Source organism: Lathamus discolor, chromosome 23 (genome assembly GCF_037157495.1).
Source record: "Lathamus discolor isolate bLatDis1 chromosome 23, bLatDis1.hap1, whole genome shotgun sequence".
Lineage (NCBI taxonomy): Eukaryota > Metazoa > Chordata > Aves > Psittaciformes > Psittacidae > Lathamus > Lathamus discolor.
In genome coordinates, this window is record NC_088906.1 from 1,114,602 (window position 1) to 1,127,993 (window position 13,392).

Below are 13,392 nucleotides of genomic sequence, written 5' to 3' on the forward strand. Positions count from 1 at the left end.
ATTCCTGCAGGGGCGATGGGATACATCACAGCCCGGTGACCGGATCCACACCAGCCACATGCGGCTGCCCTCCAGTGCCAAGTGTGAGGCTGACGCTGGGAGGCTGCAGGGCTGCAGCAGGCAGTAGGAGTTCACAGGACAAGGATGTGATTTGCTCTGCGTGTCTCCAGGAGGGAATGTGCTACTGGAGGCTCCGACTCCTGCTGCTCAGGTGAGTTTCCAGGCGTGATCCTGCAGCCTGTGCGAGGTCTGTGAATTAACCCCGGTCCAGGGACTCTGCCAACCTGTGCACTGGGGGAAAGAGCGAAGAAACAAGCGGCATGAAAGGAACTCAGGTGCAACTTTCACCTTGTCACTGCCTAATTAAAAGGAAGATGAAGCTATTCCTGTAATTGCAAAGCTCATTAGAAGCACAGGTGCAGTTCTGCGGCTTTTGAAGCCAACTTATAGCCCAATTAGAGCATCATGGAATCATTAAAGAGAAAGGAAGCAGAGAAGATGCTCATCTTCATTCTGTATCTGGTTTAGAATTGGAACTTCCTTCTCCGCTCCCGGCAGGAAAAAAGGAGGGAAGAAAGGGGACAAAAACTCCCAACGTAACAGCTCAGCACCTCTCGAAAACAAGCAGGGCTTGGGAAAGCCAAATCAGTTTTACTTCCTTCCCATCCCTGTGAGCTGGATGAATGACACCATCCCTGCAGAAAGAGCTGATGGACTCAGTCCCTTTCTCACCACACACCTAGAATAATAGAACGGGTTGGGCTGAAGGGACCTGAAAGCTCCTCCAGCTCCAACCCCTGCCACGGGCACGGACCCCTTCCACTGGAGCAGGGTGCTCCGAGCCCCTGTGTCCAACCCAGCCTTGAGCACTGCCAGGGATGGGGCAGCCACAGCTTCTCTGGGCACCCTGTGCCAGCGCCTCAGCACCCTCACAGGGAAGAGCTTCTGCCTCAGAGCTCATCTCAGTCTCCCCTCAGACAGGTTCAAGCCATTCCCCTTGGCCTGCCCCTACAGGCCCTTGTCCCAAGCCCCTCTCCAGGTTCCCTGCAGCCCCTTTAGGCACTGGCGCTGCTCTCAGGTCTCCCCTTCAGGAGCCTTCTCTTGTCCAGGCTGCCCCAGCCCAGCTCTCCCAGCCTGGCTCCAGAGCAGAGCTGCTCCAGCCCTCGCAGCATCCCCATGGCCTCCTCTGGACTCATTCCAACAGGTCCATTCCTTGTGCTCCTGCCCCAGAGCTGGACCAGGACTGCAGGGGGGGTCTGATGATAACAAATCATAACAAGAGATCATAAAAAGTTTTAAGTGCTCTTCCAGGTGGTTTGGATAGGCCATAAAGCTTCCCATGGCAAGCAGTAATACATGCTGGAAACAGGTGAATAAAGAACACCAAGCTACGGAAGGATGAGAAGAGAGATGGGATTCCACACAGCTAAGGAGCCTGAGAAATCCAATGAGGCTTTCAATCACAAGATATTGACAACCACAGCGCTCTTCCCATCACCCGTGAGGGAACGGCCACACCAGCACGGACCTAACAGGGAAAGAAGAGCACACCCAGCGTGTGGCTGCACCCACCCCACGTCCCTCCCCGCGTGCACAGGAGGGTCTCTTGGGTGGGCATCACTTGGGCTGACCCAGCCCCTCAGTCTTGACTCAATGCAATGCCTTTGGCACCGATGAGCTCTGGCCGCTGCACCCCACTCAGCTCCAGCCCCAGCACCGAGCACGTCATTACCAGCCTCATTAGCCACAGGAAAGCAAATGAAAGCGGCTCAGCACAGCCCTGCCCAGAGCCTGATTTGCATATGCTGTACTGGCATGATGAATATTTAAATGCTTCTGTCTCATTGGATCCAGGCTCATTTCCATACATTGCCATAATGCTTAATACAACGCACATCGGGAAAGGGCTCTCGGTGCATTTCTAATGCTTCTTGAAGGGGAATTGACTTTAGGAGGGCTGGAAAGCTTTTTCTTCCTGCAGGAAAAGAGCTTTTTCCGAAGGGGGGGATTAATGCACTGGGTGACAGGAAGAGCTCCGAAACTAAAGTGCTGACTGCAAGAATGTGCCCTTTGTTCCGGAGCTCCTCTGTGATGACAACTGCCCAAAGGAATAGCGCAGCTTCCCCGGCCATGCCTCTTCTGCTGACCTGGAAGCACCCGCAGCGATGGGGCAGAGGAGGCTCTGCACCTGACCCTGCCCCTTCTGCCACGTCTGATTTGCTCCAGGAAGGCTTCCAGCCCCACACACGCCACAGAGATGCTTATTCCAGCTGCTCCAGGAACTGTCCCGGAACAAGCAAGCCAGGACTTTGGCTCTCCCATTGCAAAGTGACGCCAGCTGCACACAAACCTCCCAAGCCCGAGCTTAAGGGCAGGGGGGTTTAATGCAGGTTTGTTGGTGCTGGGATAGATCCAGCCTCAGCCTTGCTTTTCCCCTTCGAGCTGGAAACAGGCCCCAAATTTCCATGAGAACTTCCAGGCCGTGTTGTGGCGTTGGGTGAAATCCCATCCCGGCAAAGCCAAGGACAGAACCCCCTGGAATTCAGTGGTGGGGGAAGGAAGGAGAGCACTTCCCATGGTGGAAGACATCAGTCAGTAATTAACAACTGCTTATTCATTACTCCTATGCAATTAATTATAGCCCTGCACCCAGAGGGTGCTCCCTGCCTCCAAGTACCTCTTCACCCTGATTACACACAGTAAAGTTTCACAGATCTGCTCATAAGGGCACCACAACGAGCTCAATTTTGACTGCTGCTTTAGTTTTGCTGCTTTAAGTAGCAAACAACGGGGATTATCCCACACACTCTGCTTCAATAACCCTGGGCTGTGGAAATAAGGACTTTCAGCTCATCCCAATGTGCAGACTCGGCCATTTAGGCTTTAGAAGCATAGAATCAACCAGGGTTGGAAAAGAGCTTCAGTTCCAACCATTCCCAGCAGTGCCAAGGCCACCCCTGACCCATGGCGCTGAGGCCTCGTCTCCACAGGGTGTGAGCACTTGCAGGGCCGGTGCCTGCAGCCCTGCCCTGGGCAGCCTGTTCCAATGCCTGAGCACCCTCTGGGGCAGGAATTGTTCCTCAGCTCCATCTAAACCTGCCCTGGGGCAGCTTGAGGCCGGTTCCTCTTGTCCCATCCCTTGTTCCTTGGGAGCAGAGCCCAGCCCCTCCTGGCTCCATCCTCCTCTCAGGCACTTGTAGGGAGCCATCGGGTCCCCCCTGAGCCTTCTCTTCTCCATCTGAACCTCCCAGGTCCCTCAGCCATTCCCCATCACCCTTGGGCTCCAGGCCCCGCACCAGCCCCATTGCCCTTCTCTGGCCCCGCTCCAGCCCCTCAATGTCTCTCTTGCAGCGAGGGGCCCAGAGCTGAGCACAGGACTCAAGGTGCGGCCTCAGCAGTGCCCAGTGCAGGGGCACAATCCCTGCCCTGGCCCTGCTGCCGCACTGGTGCTGAGCCAGGCCAGGGTGCTGGGGGCTGCCTGGCTGCCTGGGCACAACCTGCTCATGCAGCACAGGGATGATTCAGGATGAGTCAGAGCTTTTCATGTTAATTCAGTGGGGTTTTTCCCCCCACTCTTGGAGTCCCAGGAGAGCCCTTAAAGGAGGTGATCAGCAATGAAAATACATCTGAAAACAACCGCAAGGGATGTGAAGGCAGGGGCCTCCCAAAGAGCCCGGCTCCACTGAATGCGAACCCGGTCTCCTCGCCTTTCCCACCTTGCAGAGCGTTTCATGCTTCCTTTGCAAGGAAGTTTCCTGTGTAATGAGAAGGGGAGAGTGGAAAAAAGCCCATTTGTTGGAATAACTCAGGGTCTGAAGCCAGGAGCTGCAGAAAGGGCTTAATCCTGAGCAGTTCCTGTGAGCCCTGGGGCTGGGTTTGGGAACACACATGCTCTGCCCTTCACTTATTTTGCTCACACTTTACGCCCCCCATTCCATGTTTCCAAGGGCAGATTTCCAGCCACCTCCTCTCCCACTTTCTGGGGTAATTTTCCAATTACTCGTATTATTTTTTACAGTTCCTGCACAGCTGCAAGGTGAAGGACGTCTCCAGGCATGAATTATTGATGGAGCCCTCCCAGGCACACCAGGCAGCGTGCATATTCATCAGGCAGGCGGTACATTATTCATGAGGAGGTCACTTAAATAGGGAAGAGAACAATGATCTTCTTGATTGAGATGCCTGGAAACGAGCTTGGCAAAGAGCTGTGCCCTTCAACTCTGCCCAAAATGCAGCCAGAAAGTTTATCACGGGGGGATTTTACACTTTATTGTGCTCTTTTCATTGCTGTTGATACACATCACCGTTTTGCACAAGGCTTCACGCACAACCAGGCTCCCCCTTACCTTCTGTGCACAGCTCCAGTCCTCCAACTGCACTTTCTGCCGGCAGATCAGCAGCAGGCAGCACCTGCAAGAGTTTTGTGACGTGTTTAAGCCCCATAACTCACCCCAGGCTCACTAAAGGTTATCACCAGAAGCCTCCCTCCCCTCCTTTCACCCCATGGTGTTTTTAAGCCAAATGGATGCCAGCGCTTTGTTGAACAGGACTGGATGATGACTGCAAGCTTCTGCAGATGCAGCTCTAAATACAGGCAAAAGAGTGCTTGAATCAAAGAGGTGTTCTCTTTCTTTCCATAGACCTACTGAGGCCTCTCCTGTGCTGGTGCTGGATGAAGGGGAACAGGGAGGCAGAACAAGCCTGAGGAATGCACATACATGGCCACATCTTTTGCTGCCTGCCAGCGTTTCGGCTCCACTTGGGGCAGGGAGGGGAGGCTGTGGTCACTTCAGTGGCTTTTGTGCCCCACATGTACTGGGGGAGACCGTGCTGATGCCAACGGGTCCCACGGCAGGTGACATCCTACGGCCTCTATGGACTCCTTGTACAGAGAGGGGGAAATGTGCTCCTGTGGAGGGCCCGGGGGCCCTGTACCAACAACCCCCAGGGCACGGTTTAGCAGAACCAAGGTAACCCGGAGCTGAGGCTGCAGCTGGGAGCGCAGGCGCCGCGCTGAGGAGCCGCTCTGCCCGCTGGGGCCTCTCGGTCCTTGGGGCTTCACTCGGCTTCCCCCTGCTTGGAGGTTACCAACCCCTGCGTTCACCTTTCACGCATGAGCTCGGAGGCAGCTTCTTCCACGGGGTGCTGAGGGGAGCGCGGGGGGGTCCCTCAGCCCCCCCAGGGCTGCCCTGGGCCCCCAGCAGGGCAGCGGGGCCGGGTCCCCCCCCAAGACTGAGGCCCCCAAGCCCCGCAATCCCCCAGGCCCAGGCCTCCCCCCACCCCGCCCGGGACCCCCATTCCCCCCCCACAGCTCCATTTAGAGGCCCCCGCACCTCCGGTGCCTGCCCGGGGCCGCCCCCCCCGGCCCTGCTTAAGGCTCCTCTCACCCCTTGGGCCTACCCGGCCCCCCCGGAGGCCCCCACTCCTGTCTAACCCCTGCTCCCCAACCCGGTCCTGCTTATGGGCCCCTTCCACCCCCACGCCCCACCTGCTCCTGCCTGGGGAGCGCCCCTGCCCCGCCTCAGACCCCGACCCCCGGCTTCTACTTGAGGCCCCGCCCCGCCTCCCGCGGTCCCTTTAAGAGCGCTCGGCCCCGCCCCCGCGCGCGATGACGCCACGGCGCACGCCTGCGCGCGGCGCACGCTTCCTGCCCCCACCCCCCCCGCATCCCCCCTTCCGCGGCCTTCCCCCTCCCGCAGCGCCGCGGTGACACCGAGCGGGGAGCGCGCGGCGCGGGCACAGCGGGACCCGCCGGAGCCGCCGCCGCCATGAACGGCAAAGGCAAGGCCAAGGGGCGGGGGCGCGCCCCGTTCCACCGGGACACCTCCGCCCACCCCCCCCCCCCCCCAACCCCGCACCGGGCGGCCCCGTTCCGGGACGCGGCCCCTTTAAGGGCGGCGCCGCCGCAGCGCGTGACCGCGCGAGCCTGCGGGGCGGCCAATGGGAGCGGGGTGGGGGGCGCGCGCGGGGCGCCATGGCAACGCGCGCCTTGGCCCGGCGTTAACCCTGTGGGCGCCGGAGGGGGGGGGGGACACACACGACCCTCCCCTTGTGACGTAGGAGGGGGCTGCGACGCGTGACGTAAAGGATCCCCCCTATTACGTACGAGCTGAGGTGGGGGAACCCTCCTCGCTGACGTAGGGGATGCCCCGGAGGTGGGGGGGGACCCCGGGGGTGGGCGTGACGCAGGGGGGATAGAAGGGGGCGCGCTGAGGTGCGGGAGACCCCCCCCGCTGACGTAGGGAATCCCCTGGATGACGTCAGAACGGACCCCATCTTATGGCGGGTGCGGGAGCCCCTCTGGGTGATGTAACTGGGGGGGGGTGGCACAAGGGGGACCCCGGGTGATGGGGGCGGGGTTCGCAGTGGGGGAGATCCCTTTGCTATGGGGGGGTCCCCCAGGGGCAACGTGGCTGGGGGGCAGCTCTCCCCACACAGAGCGGGGGGGGAGTGGGGCAGGGGCACCCGTGAGGGCCATGGGGTAGCGGGGGGGGGACACCGTCAGCCCCCCTGGCCCAGAGGAAGGGGCTGAATTCGGGCTCTGAAGCAGAGGTGATGTGTGGTACCCCCCCCCCGCCCGAAACCTGGGTCTGACCGCCCCTGTTCCCTGCAGGACAATATCCCACCCAGCCCTCCTACCCTGTGCAGGCTCCGGCCAGCGCCGCCGTGTACCCACAGAGCGTGCCCCTGCCACAGCCGCCGCCCTACACAGATGCACCTCCTGCTTATTCCGAGGTAGGTGGGATGCTGCTCTGAAGGCTTTATCATGGAATGGGTTGGGATGAAGGGACCTGAAAGCTCCTCCAGCTCCAATCCAGCTCCAGGGACCCCTTCCACTAGAGCAGGGTGCTCCGAGCCCCTGTGTCCAACCTGGCCTTGAGCACTGCCAGGGATGGGGCAGCCACAGCTTCTCTGGGCACCCTGTGCCAGCGCCTCAGCACCCTCCCAGGGAAGAGCTTCTGCCTAAGAGCTCAGCTCAGTCTCCCCTCGGGCAGGTTCAAGCCATTCCCCTTGGCCTGTCCCTACAGGCCCTTGTCCCAAGCCCCTCTCCAGGTTTCCTGCAGCCCCTTCAGGCCCTGGAGCTGCTCTCAGGTCTCCCCTTCAGGAGCCTTCTCTTCTCCAGGCTGCCCCAGCCCAGCTCTCCCAGCCTGGCTCCAGAGCAGAGCTGCTCCAGCCCTTGCAGCATCCCCATGGCCTCCTCTGGCTTCACTCCATCAGCTCCACGTCCCCCTTGTGCTGCTGCACCAGAGCTGGGTCAGGACTGCAGGGGGGGGTCTCCCCTTCCCGCAGCAGAGGGGCAGGATCCCCTCCCTGACCTGCTGCTCACGCTCTGGGGGATGCAGCCGAGCACACGATGTAGTGGAAGGTGTCCCTGCCTGTGGCAGGGGTTGGAGCTGGATGAGGTTGAAGGTCCCTTCCAACTCACAGCATTCCATGATTCCATGAATTACGTCTCTCAACTTCCTTGCATGGCTTCTTTTCTCCCCAGCTTTACCGTCCCAGCTTTGTGCCGCTGGGGGCTGCCACCGTGCCCACCATGTCTGCAGCATACCCAGGGGTCTTCCTGCCCATGGCCCAGTCGGTGGCCGTGGGTCCGCTCAGCTCCTCGGTCCCAATGGCATACTATCCCGTGGGACCAGTTTATCCTCCGGGATCGACAGTCCTTGTTGAAGGTGGCTTTGATGCTGGAGCGAGGTTTGGAGCTGGGGGAACCGCCAGCATCCCTGTGAGTATAACTGTGTCTGCAGCATTGTATGTCCCATCCCTGGCAGTGCTCAAGGCCAGGTTGGACACAGGGGCTTGGAGCACCCTGCTCCAGTGGAAGGGGTTGGAGATGGAGGAGCTTTAAGGTCCCTTCCACCCCAGCCTATTCCACGATTCTATGACTGTAAAACCCTGTGTGCTTCAGCGCAGGATGTTTGCAGCGATGTGGGGGAGATGTCCTTTGTTTCCTGAGGAAAACATCTTAACCTGATCCATCATTTGGGCCAAGAGTGGGCTCCTACTTGTGCCTCTTTAACCTGGGGGTTCCCATCAGCTCCCGGGCTCTGTCTTTGCTTGTTTAGCAACAGGGACATGGACTGGGAGTGATGGCTTTGTCCCAGTGACCTCAGCTATCCCCTGCCTCTCCTTTCTCTGTCTTCCAGCCCCCCCCTCCTGGCTGTCCCCCCAACGCCGCCCAGCTGGCTGTAATGCAGGGAGCCAACGTCTTGGTGACACAACGGAAGGGCAACTTCTTCCTGGGAGGCTCAGACGGCGGCTACACTATCTGGTGAAGAAGGAAGGGGAAGGGGGGGAGAGGGGGGGCTACATTTGTGTAAGGAAAGACATCACATTCTGTCAGCACTTCTCACGATGTAACTGCTTTAGTCCATATTAACCTGAAGTTGCAGAGTAGACACGAAGCGGTGCGGTGTCTCCTGGTTTGGTGCCTGCAGGCACGTTGAGGTGAAGCACGAAGCCCTGGTGATGCTGGCAGTGCCTCTGTTGGAGCGGGAGGGGGGATTAATCCATGGGATGAATGGGAGCTCAGCAGCCCTGCCTCTTCCTTTCATTCACCGCAGCGCTGAGCTTGTAGGAATCAGCTCCTTCCACACTGGCTTTGGGATGGGTGAGGGAGCGGATCCGCTTCCCCCTTCCCTTCCCGCTCCTCCGGGTCCGCTGCACCCAGAGCCAAAACCACCCGGGCTTCCCTTCCACCGAAGCAAAGGTGCTGGGGAGAGCAGCGATTCCCAGCGGCGGGCAGGGCACCCTGGCACATCTCCCATCTCCCTTCCTGACCTCCCTGAGGACGGATCCCTGGGAGCGCTCCCTGCTCGCCCATCGCTTCCCTCCAGGAAGGTTTGCAGCTGGCGGCTCATGGGATTGGTTTTAGACACTCCAAGTAATCTTGGATTTCTTTGCACACTAGATCTAATCAAAGCCATGCTTTGGTGCCAGAAACACAATGCAGCTCATGTTCCTTTCATTCAGTGCTAATGAGGCTTTTAGAGCGATGCTTAATAACCAACCTTCTTCTTCCTTGCTTTCAAACTCAACTGGTGTCTTGACACCCAAACTCCTTCAGGCTGTTGTTCAAACAGAGCGGGTGGTTACCATCTGCCCCCGGGTGTGCAGCATCTGTCCATCAACACCCGAGTGAGCCGGGTCAATGGCTTGGCTTCTGAATGCATACTTTAAAACAATGAAGTCTTATTAGGGGTAAGAAGAATATTTCAGGGATCCTCCGTGTTTTGGGTTTGGTTTTGAGGTGTGTTTTTTTTTTGTTGTTGTTGTTGTTTTATGAAGACAAATACCAGATTCAGATATATTTTATCTTGAGGTTTCAGTTGAATCTAAACCTGTCTTGTCCCTGTTGTGTTTAACCATCAACTGACTGTTAGGAAGCTCGGCATTACGTCTCTCTCTGTATACACTGTGGTGCACTTAACTTGTGGATTTTTTTATACTAAAAAGAAGTAGAATAAAGACTATTTTGAAAATTTGACTGAAGGAGCCGCTTTGCATTAGCCCCCAGATAAACCCCCTGAGTGCTGCCCGTCGCCAGCCTCGGGACTTCTGCACTGATTTCCTCTTCGCTGGTGCTTTGTGAACTTCCACCTTTGAGGGGGTTTTGGGGCTTGGTTTAAAGGAGGAAGTGCCTTGAGCAAGGAGCAGAGGAGGGATGGGAGGAGCTGCTCCTTGCCCCAGCTTTGTTCTGACCACAAGCAGAGGAGCACCATTGTCTGCACCTGCCTGAGCCCATGCGCAGGTGCTAAAGCTACCTCTGGATGAAGCCAACCTGGAGCCCTCTGAGGTCAGGGATGAGCAGCCCCAGGGTTTGTGGGCTGCAGTGGGGCTTTCACTGCATGGCCCATCAGCCTATTTTACCCGTAGGCTTCACCTTCACCTCCAACTCAGCCATGTCCATCACCCCATCCCATAAGAGGAGCTTAATGTGGGTTTTGAGCTAAGGGCAAAGAAAACAACAGGGACTCCTCAGTTTGTCACTGGGCTGTATTTGAAGGCACTGCAGGGAGGGGCTGGGGGGCTGCTGCTCTCCTCCTGCCCTTGGTGTGCCCCGGGCAGGCAGTGATGGGCAAAGCTCTGACACATCCCGGGGGGGTTTCCTTCCATGCTTGGCTTAATAAATTAAGGAAAAGAATTAAAAAGCAGCTTGGAAATCCCCAACTCCGGGAAGTTCGGCCCCGAGAGCATGAGAGCTGTGCGCAGGAGCCGTGCCTTAGATGAAATACTCTTCTTTCTCTTTGGCTGGAGCATCCTCCATCTGCACCGCCACGTCGGTCTCTGCTGCCGGCTGCTCGTAGGTGAGGTAGCTGCCTTTGTTTCTGTACAGGTAGATGATGATCACCACCAGGACCGTCAGCAGGGTGAGGAACACCAACGTGATGACAACTGCCAGGAGAAAGCAGAGGGAGGAGCAGGGGGTAGCCCTTGGGCAGTTGGTACCGAGCTGCTCCTCTGTAAATGGGGTGCATTTGGCAAGAAGCCCTACCTGCGATGACCACGGTGTTGGCGTCCTCATGGAGAGGTGGAGGGTGAGCCTTCTTCAGGAAGGGGGTTGTCAGCTCTTCTTACATCATAGAATCATGGAACGGTTTGGGTTAGAAAGCACCTTAAAGCTCATTCAGTTCCAAGCCCCTGCCTCCTCCCACTAGAGCAGGCTGCTCCAAGCCCTGTCCAACCTGGCCTTGAACACTGCTCTCCCGCTTTCTTCATCGAAGCAGGAGAGAAGGAGGGAGGGGAAGGTGAGCAAGGCAGGTCCTGAGCCGGCTCTGAGCCAGGCATAGCTGGACAGGGCAGGCAGTGGCCCTGGGCAAGGTCTCGCCCAGGCTTCCATTGCATGGACACAGGGCAGAGCAGTCCTGGGGCACTTACCTGCAGTCAGAGGGGGCTGATCCCCTTCCATGGCATCGGCTCCTCCCAGGGCAAGGTCTGGGCTCCTTCAGAGCTGCCAAAACCCAGAACACAAGTGATGAATTCACAGAGCACCCGGAGCAGGGCACGGCTGGGCAGCGCCAGCCGGAGCCAAGGCCTTGGTGGGGAGGTGAGGAGCGGGCTGGGGAATGCTGGAAAACCCAGGCACTGACTCTGCGATTCCCTCTCAAGCTCCGAGAGCTTCAAATCGACCCCGAGCTCCTCCCGGATCCTCCCGTTGCCGTCCCGGGGTCGGTGCTGCAGCGGGAATGTTCTTCCTGCAATAAGGAAGCTGCTAAACCACAACCTTCATCCCGGCAGGGCCGAGCCCTCGGGATGCAGTGCACGGGCTGGGGGATGCTAAACCCGCAGCCGCACTGGGATCCATTCCCTGGCTCTGGCCCTGCCCCATTGTGCCGCGGTGCCCTCGTGACTCGGGGGTTGCACAACATCCCCCCAGCAGCAGTTTTGCTTTCGAGGGCTGCCACAGGAAGTCGGGAAGAGCATTTCCCCCTTCCCAGAGCGTGGGAGAGTTGTGGGGACCCATCTCCCACAGGCAGGGACCAGCACCCGGGTCTCAGACAGCTCCCCAACAGCTTCACCCCAAGCTCAAGCCCAGGCTGGCACAAGCCACCAGGTCGATAAACCCGGCTTCACTTTAAACCTGGCTTTGCTTTAGGTCCATCTTTGCTTTAAACCCATCTTATTTTAAACACAGCTTTTCTTCAATCCCAGCTTTGATTTAAACCCAGTTTGCTTTCAACCCAATTTCACTTTAAACCCAGCTTTGCTTTAGATCTGGCTTCACTTTAAACCCAGCTTTGCGTTAGATACAGCTTTGCTTTAAACCCAGCTTTGCTTTAAACCCGGTTTCACTTTAAACCCAGTTTAATTTAAACCTAGCTTTACTTTAAACCCAGTTGAATTTAAACTCGGCTTCACTTTAAACCCAGTTTAATTTAAACCCGGCTTCACTTTAAACCCAACTTTGCTTTAATCCCAGTTTTGCTTTAAACCCAGCTTCACTTTAAAGCTCATTGGGCTCCTCTGGTGGCGATGTCTGGGCGCCAGGGAGCTTGAATGCACTTCCCAAAGCCAACCACAAGCTTCCCCCCCGAGCGGCTTCAGAGCAGGACATGGGTCACATTCCCCCAGCATGGAAGCTTGGGATGGAAGGGAGGAGAAGGCGCTGCTGGATGGGCAGGAGCCGGTGCAAGATGGGGACAGGGCTTCTTGGGAAGCATTTGGCATTGCCAATGGGAAACACAAACCAGTTCTGTGCCCACACCACCTGGAAATGCAGAGCTGGGACCCAGCAGAGGTTTAAACCAGGTGGGAAGGAGCCCCATGCTCCATGGCATGGAAAACCATGGGATGTGTTGCTGTGCCAGGGTTACCTTGCTGGGCTGGATCCAGCTGGGATCCAGTCGCCGCGGGTCAGAGCCTCCTGGGGCTGACAGGGAGCAGTGACTCAAGTCCGGGCACACCGGATCCCCATGGATCTCCATGTGTTTTTCAAGCCATGCAGTTGTATAAGAACCACCCATAATCTTCCTCATTCTTGCTCTCAAGCCAAGTTGCTCAAGAGCCGTTCCCACAGTAAAGCTGCAGCTCTGCTCCCTAAAAACTCCATGCGGGATGCTCCACTCACAGCCCCCCATTCCCATTCCCGATGAATGGGGGCCGCGATGCGCAGAACATCCCTGCAGCTCACCCCCACCTCTCCCCCACGCCCCAGGTGGGTATCCCGGGGACCAGCGCTCCCCTCTCCCCTGCACCCGCGCAGCTTTCCCGATGGATTCCCTGTTTCCGCCTCTCTCTGCAGCACGATCAACCCCTTCACCTCCGCATGCACCCGAAACCCACCTGGAAGCCCCGTCCCACATCGACACCTCCGTGTCACCCGCACCAGCCTTGGGCATCCCTCGTGGCCTCCCCGTGCAACACCCCCCCCCCCCCGGACCGGTCCATGTCGGGGTCCCCCCGGCCCCTACCTGCCCCGCGGCTGCCGGCACCATGTGCGGCTGCGAGTGCGGCCCGCGCCGAGGCGGGGCCCTTTTCCTGCCTCACCTTTCCAGTCCGGCGGCCGCAGCGGCGGGGCCGGGAACACCTCCCCCGTTAACCCCTTGCGCGCTGCGGAGCCGGCCCGGCCCCGGCGCGGGGATGGGATGGGGGGGACCGGATGGAGCGGCCTGAGGAGAGGGACTTGGGGTCCCCATGAGCCGGCTTCAGGGAGCGCTTGAGGCCAGAACCCCCTAGTGCGGGGCTGCACCCCCAGAGCGGGAGCAGCAGCTCCGGGAGGGGATCCTGCCCCTCTGCTGCGGGAAGGGGAGACCTGAGAGCAGCTCCAGGGCCTGGAGGGGCTGCAGAGAGCCTGGAGAGGGGCTTGGGACAAGGGATGCAGGGACAGGCCAAGGGGAATGGCTGGAACCTGCCCGAGGGGAGACTGAGCCGAGCTCTGAGGCAGAAGCTCTT

At 58.5% G+C, this 13,392-nt stretch overlaps 2 protein-coding genes across 7 annotated transcripts; one reads left to right on the top strand and one right to left on the bottom strand.

The window, feature by feature from the left end:
• The first annotated feature begins 5,643 nt into the window (after positions 1–5,643).
• On the top strand, positions 5,644–10,611 carry DAZAP2 (DAZ associated protein 2). 2 transcript variants are annotated; one of them, XM_065659648.1, is made up of 5 exons: positions 5,685–5,781; positions 6,614–6,735; positions 7,490–7,726; positions 8,148–8,272; positions 10,337–10,611. In XM_065659648.1, the coding sequence occupies exons 1-5, from the start codon at positions 5,769–5,771 to the stop codon at positions 10,338–10,340; spliced, it is 501 nt and encodes a 166-aa protein (XP_065515720.1). In that variant the 5' UTR covers positions 5,685–5,768; the 3' UTR covers positions 10,341–10,611. The 2 variants fall into 2 exon arrangements, with proteins under 2 accessions (XP_065515721.1, XP_065515720.1); XM_065659649.1 differs by lacking the exon at positions 10,337–10,611 and having other exon boundaries at positions 5,644–5,781; positions 8,148–9,487.
• Positions 9,983–12,997, bottom strand: SMAGP (small cell adhesion glycoprotein). 5 transcript variants are annotated; one of them, XM_065659653.1, is made up of 5 exons: positions 12,912–12,997; positions 11,091–11,195; positions 10,879–10,951; positions 10,496–10,570; positions 9,983–10,395 (listed from the first exon to the last, which is right to left on the bottom strand). In XM_065659653.1, exons 3-5 carry the CDS (start codon positions 10,907–10,909, stop codon positions 10,223–10,225), a joined length of 279 nt encoding a protein of 92 aa, XP_065515725.1. In that variant the 5' UTR covers positions 10,910–10,951; positions 11,091–11,195; positions 12,912–12,997; the 3' UTR covers positions 9,983–10,222. The 5 variants fall into 5 exon arrangements, with proteins under 5 accessions (XP_065515725.1, XP_065515722.1, XP_065515724.1 ...); XM_065659650.1 differs by having other exon boundaries at positions 10,496–10,573; XM_065659652.1 differs by lacking the exon at positions 11,091–11,195 and having other exon boundaries at positions 10,496–10,573; positions 12,912–12,974.
• Between the last annotated feature and the right edge of the window lie 395 nt (positions 12,998–13,392).

What these genes read in the sequence shown, in the direction of transcription:
- SMAGP (XM_065659650.1), bottom strand. Translation starts at nt 10,909, where the DNA reads ATGGAAGGGGATCAGCCCCCTCTGACTGCAG. An exon ending in TCAGCCCCCTCTGACTGCAG is followed by an intron (nt 10,574 to 10,878) that starts GTAAGTGCCCCA and finishes CTATGATGTAAG; the next exon opens with AAGAGCTGACAACCCCCTTC. An exon ending in CAACACCGTGGTCATCGCAG is followed by an intron (nt 10,396 to 10,495) that starts GTAGGGCTTCTT and finishes TTCTCCTGGCAG; the next exon opens with TTGTCATCACGTTGGTGTTC.
- DAZAP2 (XM_065659649.1), top strand. An exon ending in CACCTCCTGCTTATTCCGAG is followed by an intron (nt 6,736 to 7,489) that starts GTAGGTGGGATG and finishes TTTTCTCCCCAG; the next exon opens with CTTTACCGTCCCAGCTTTGT. An exon ending in GGGGAACCGCCAGCATCCCT is followed by an intron (nt 7,727 to 8,147) that starts GTGAGTATAACT and finishes TCTGTCTTCCAG; the next exon opens with CCCCCCCCTCCTGGCTGTCC.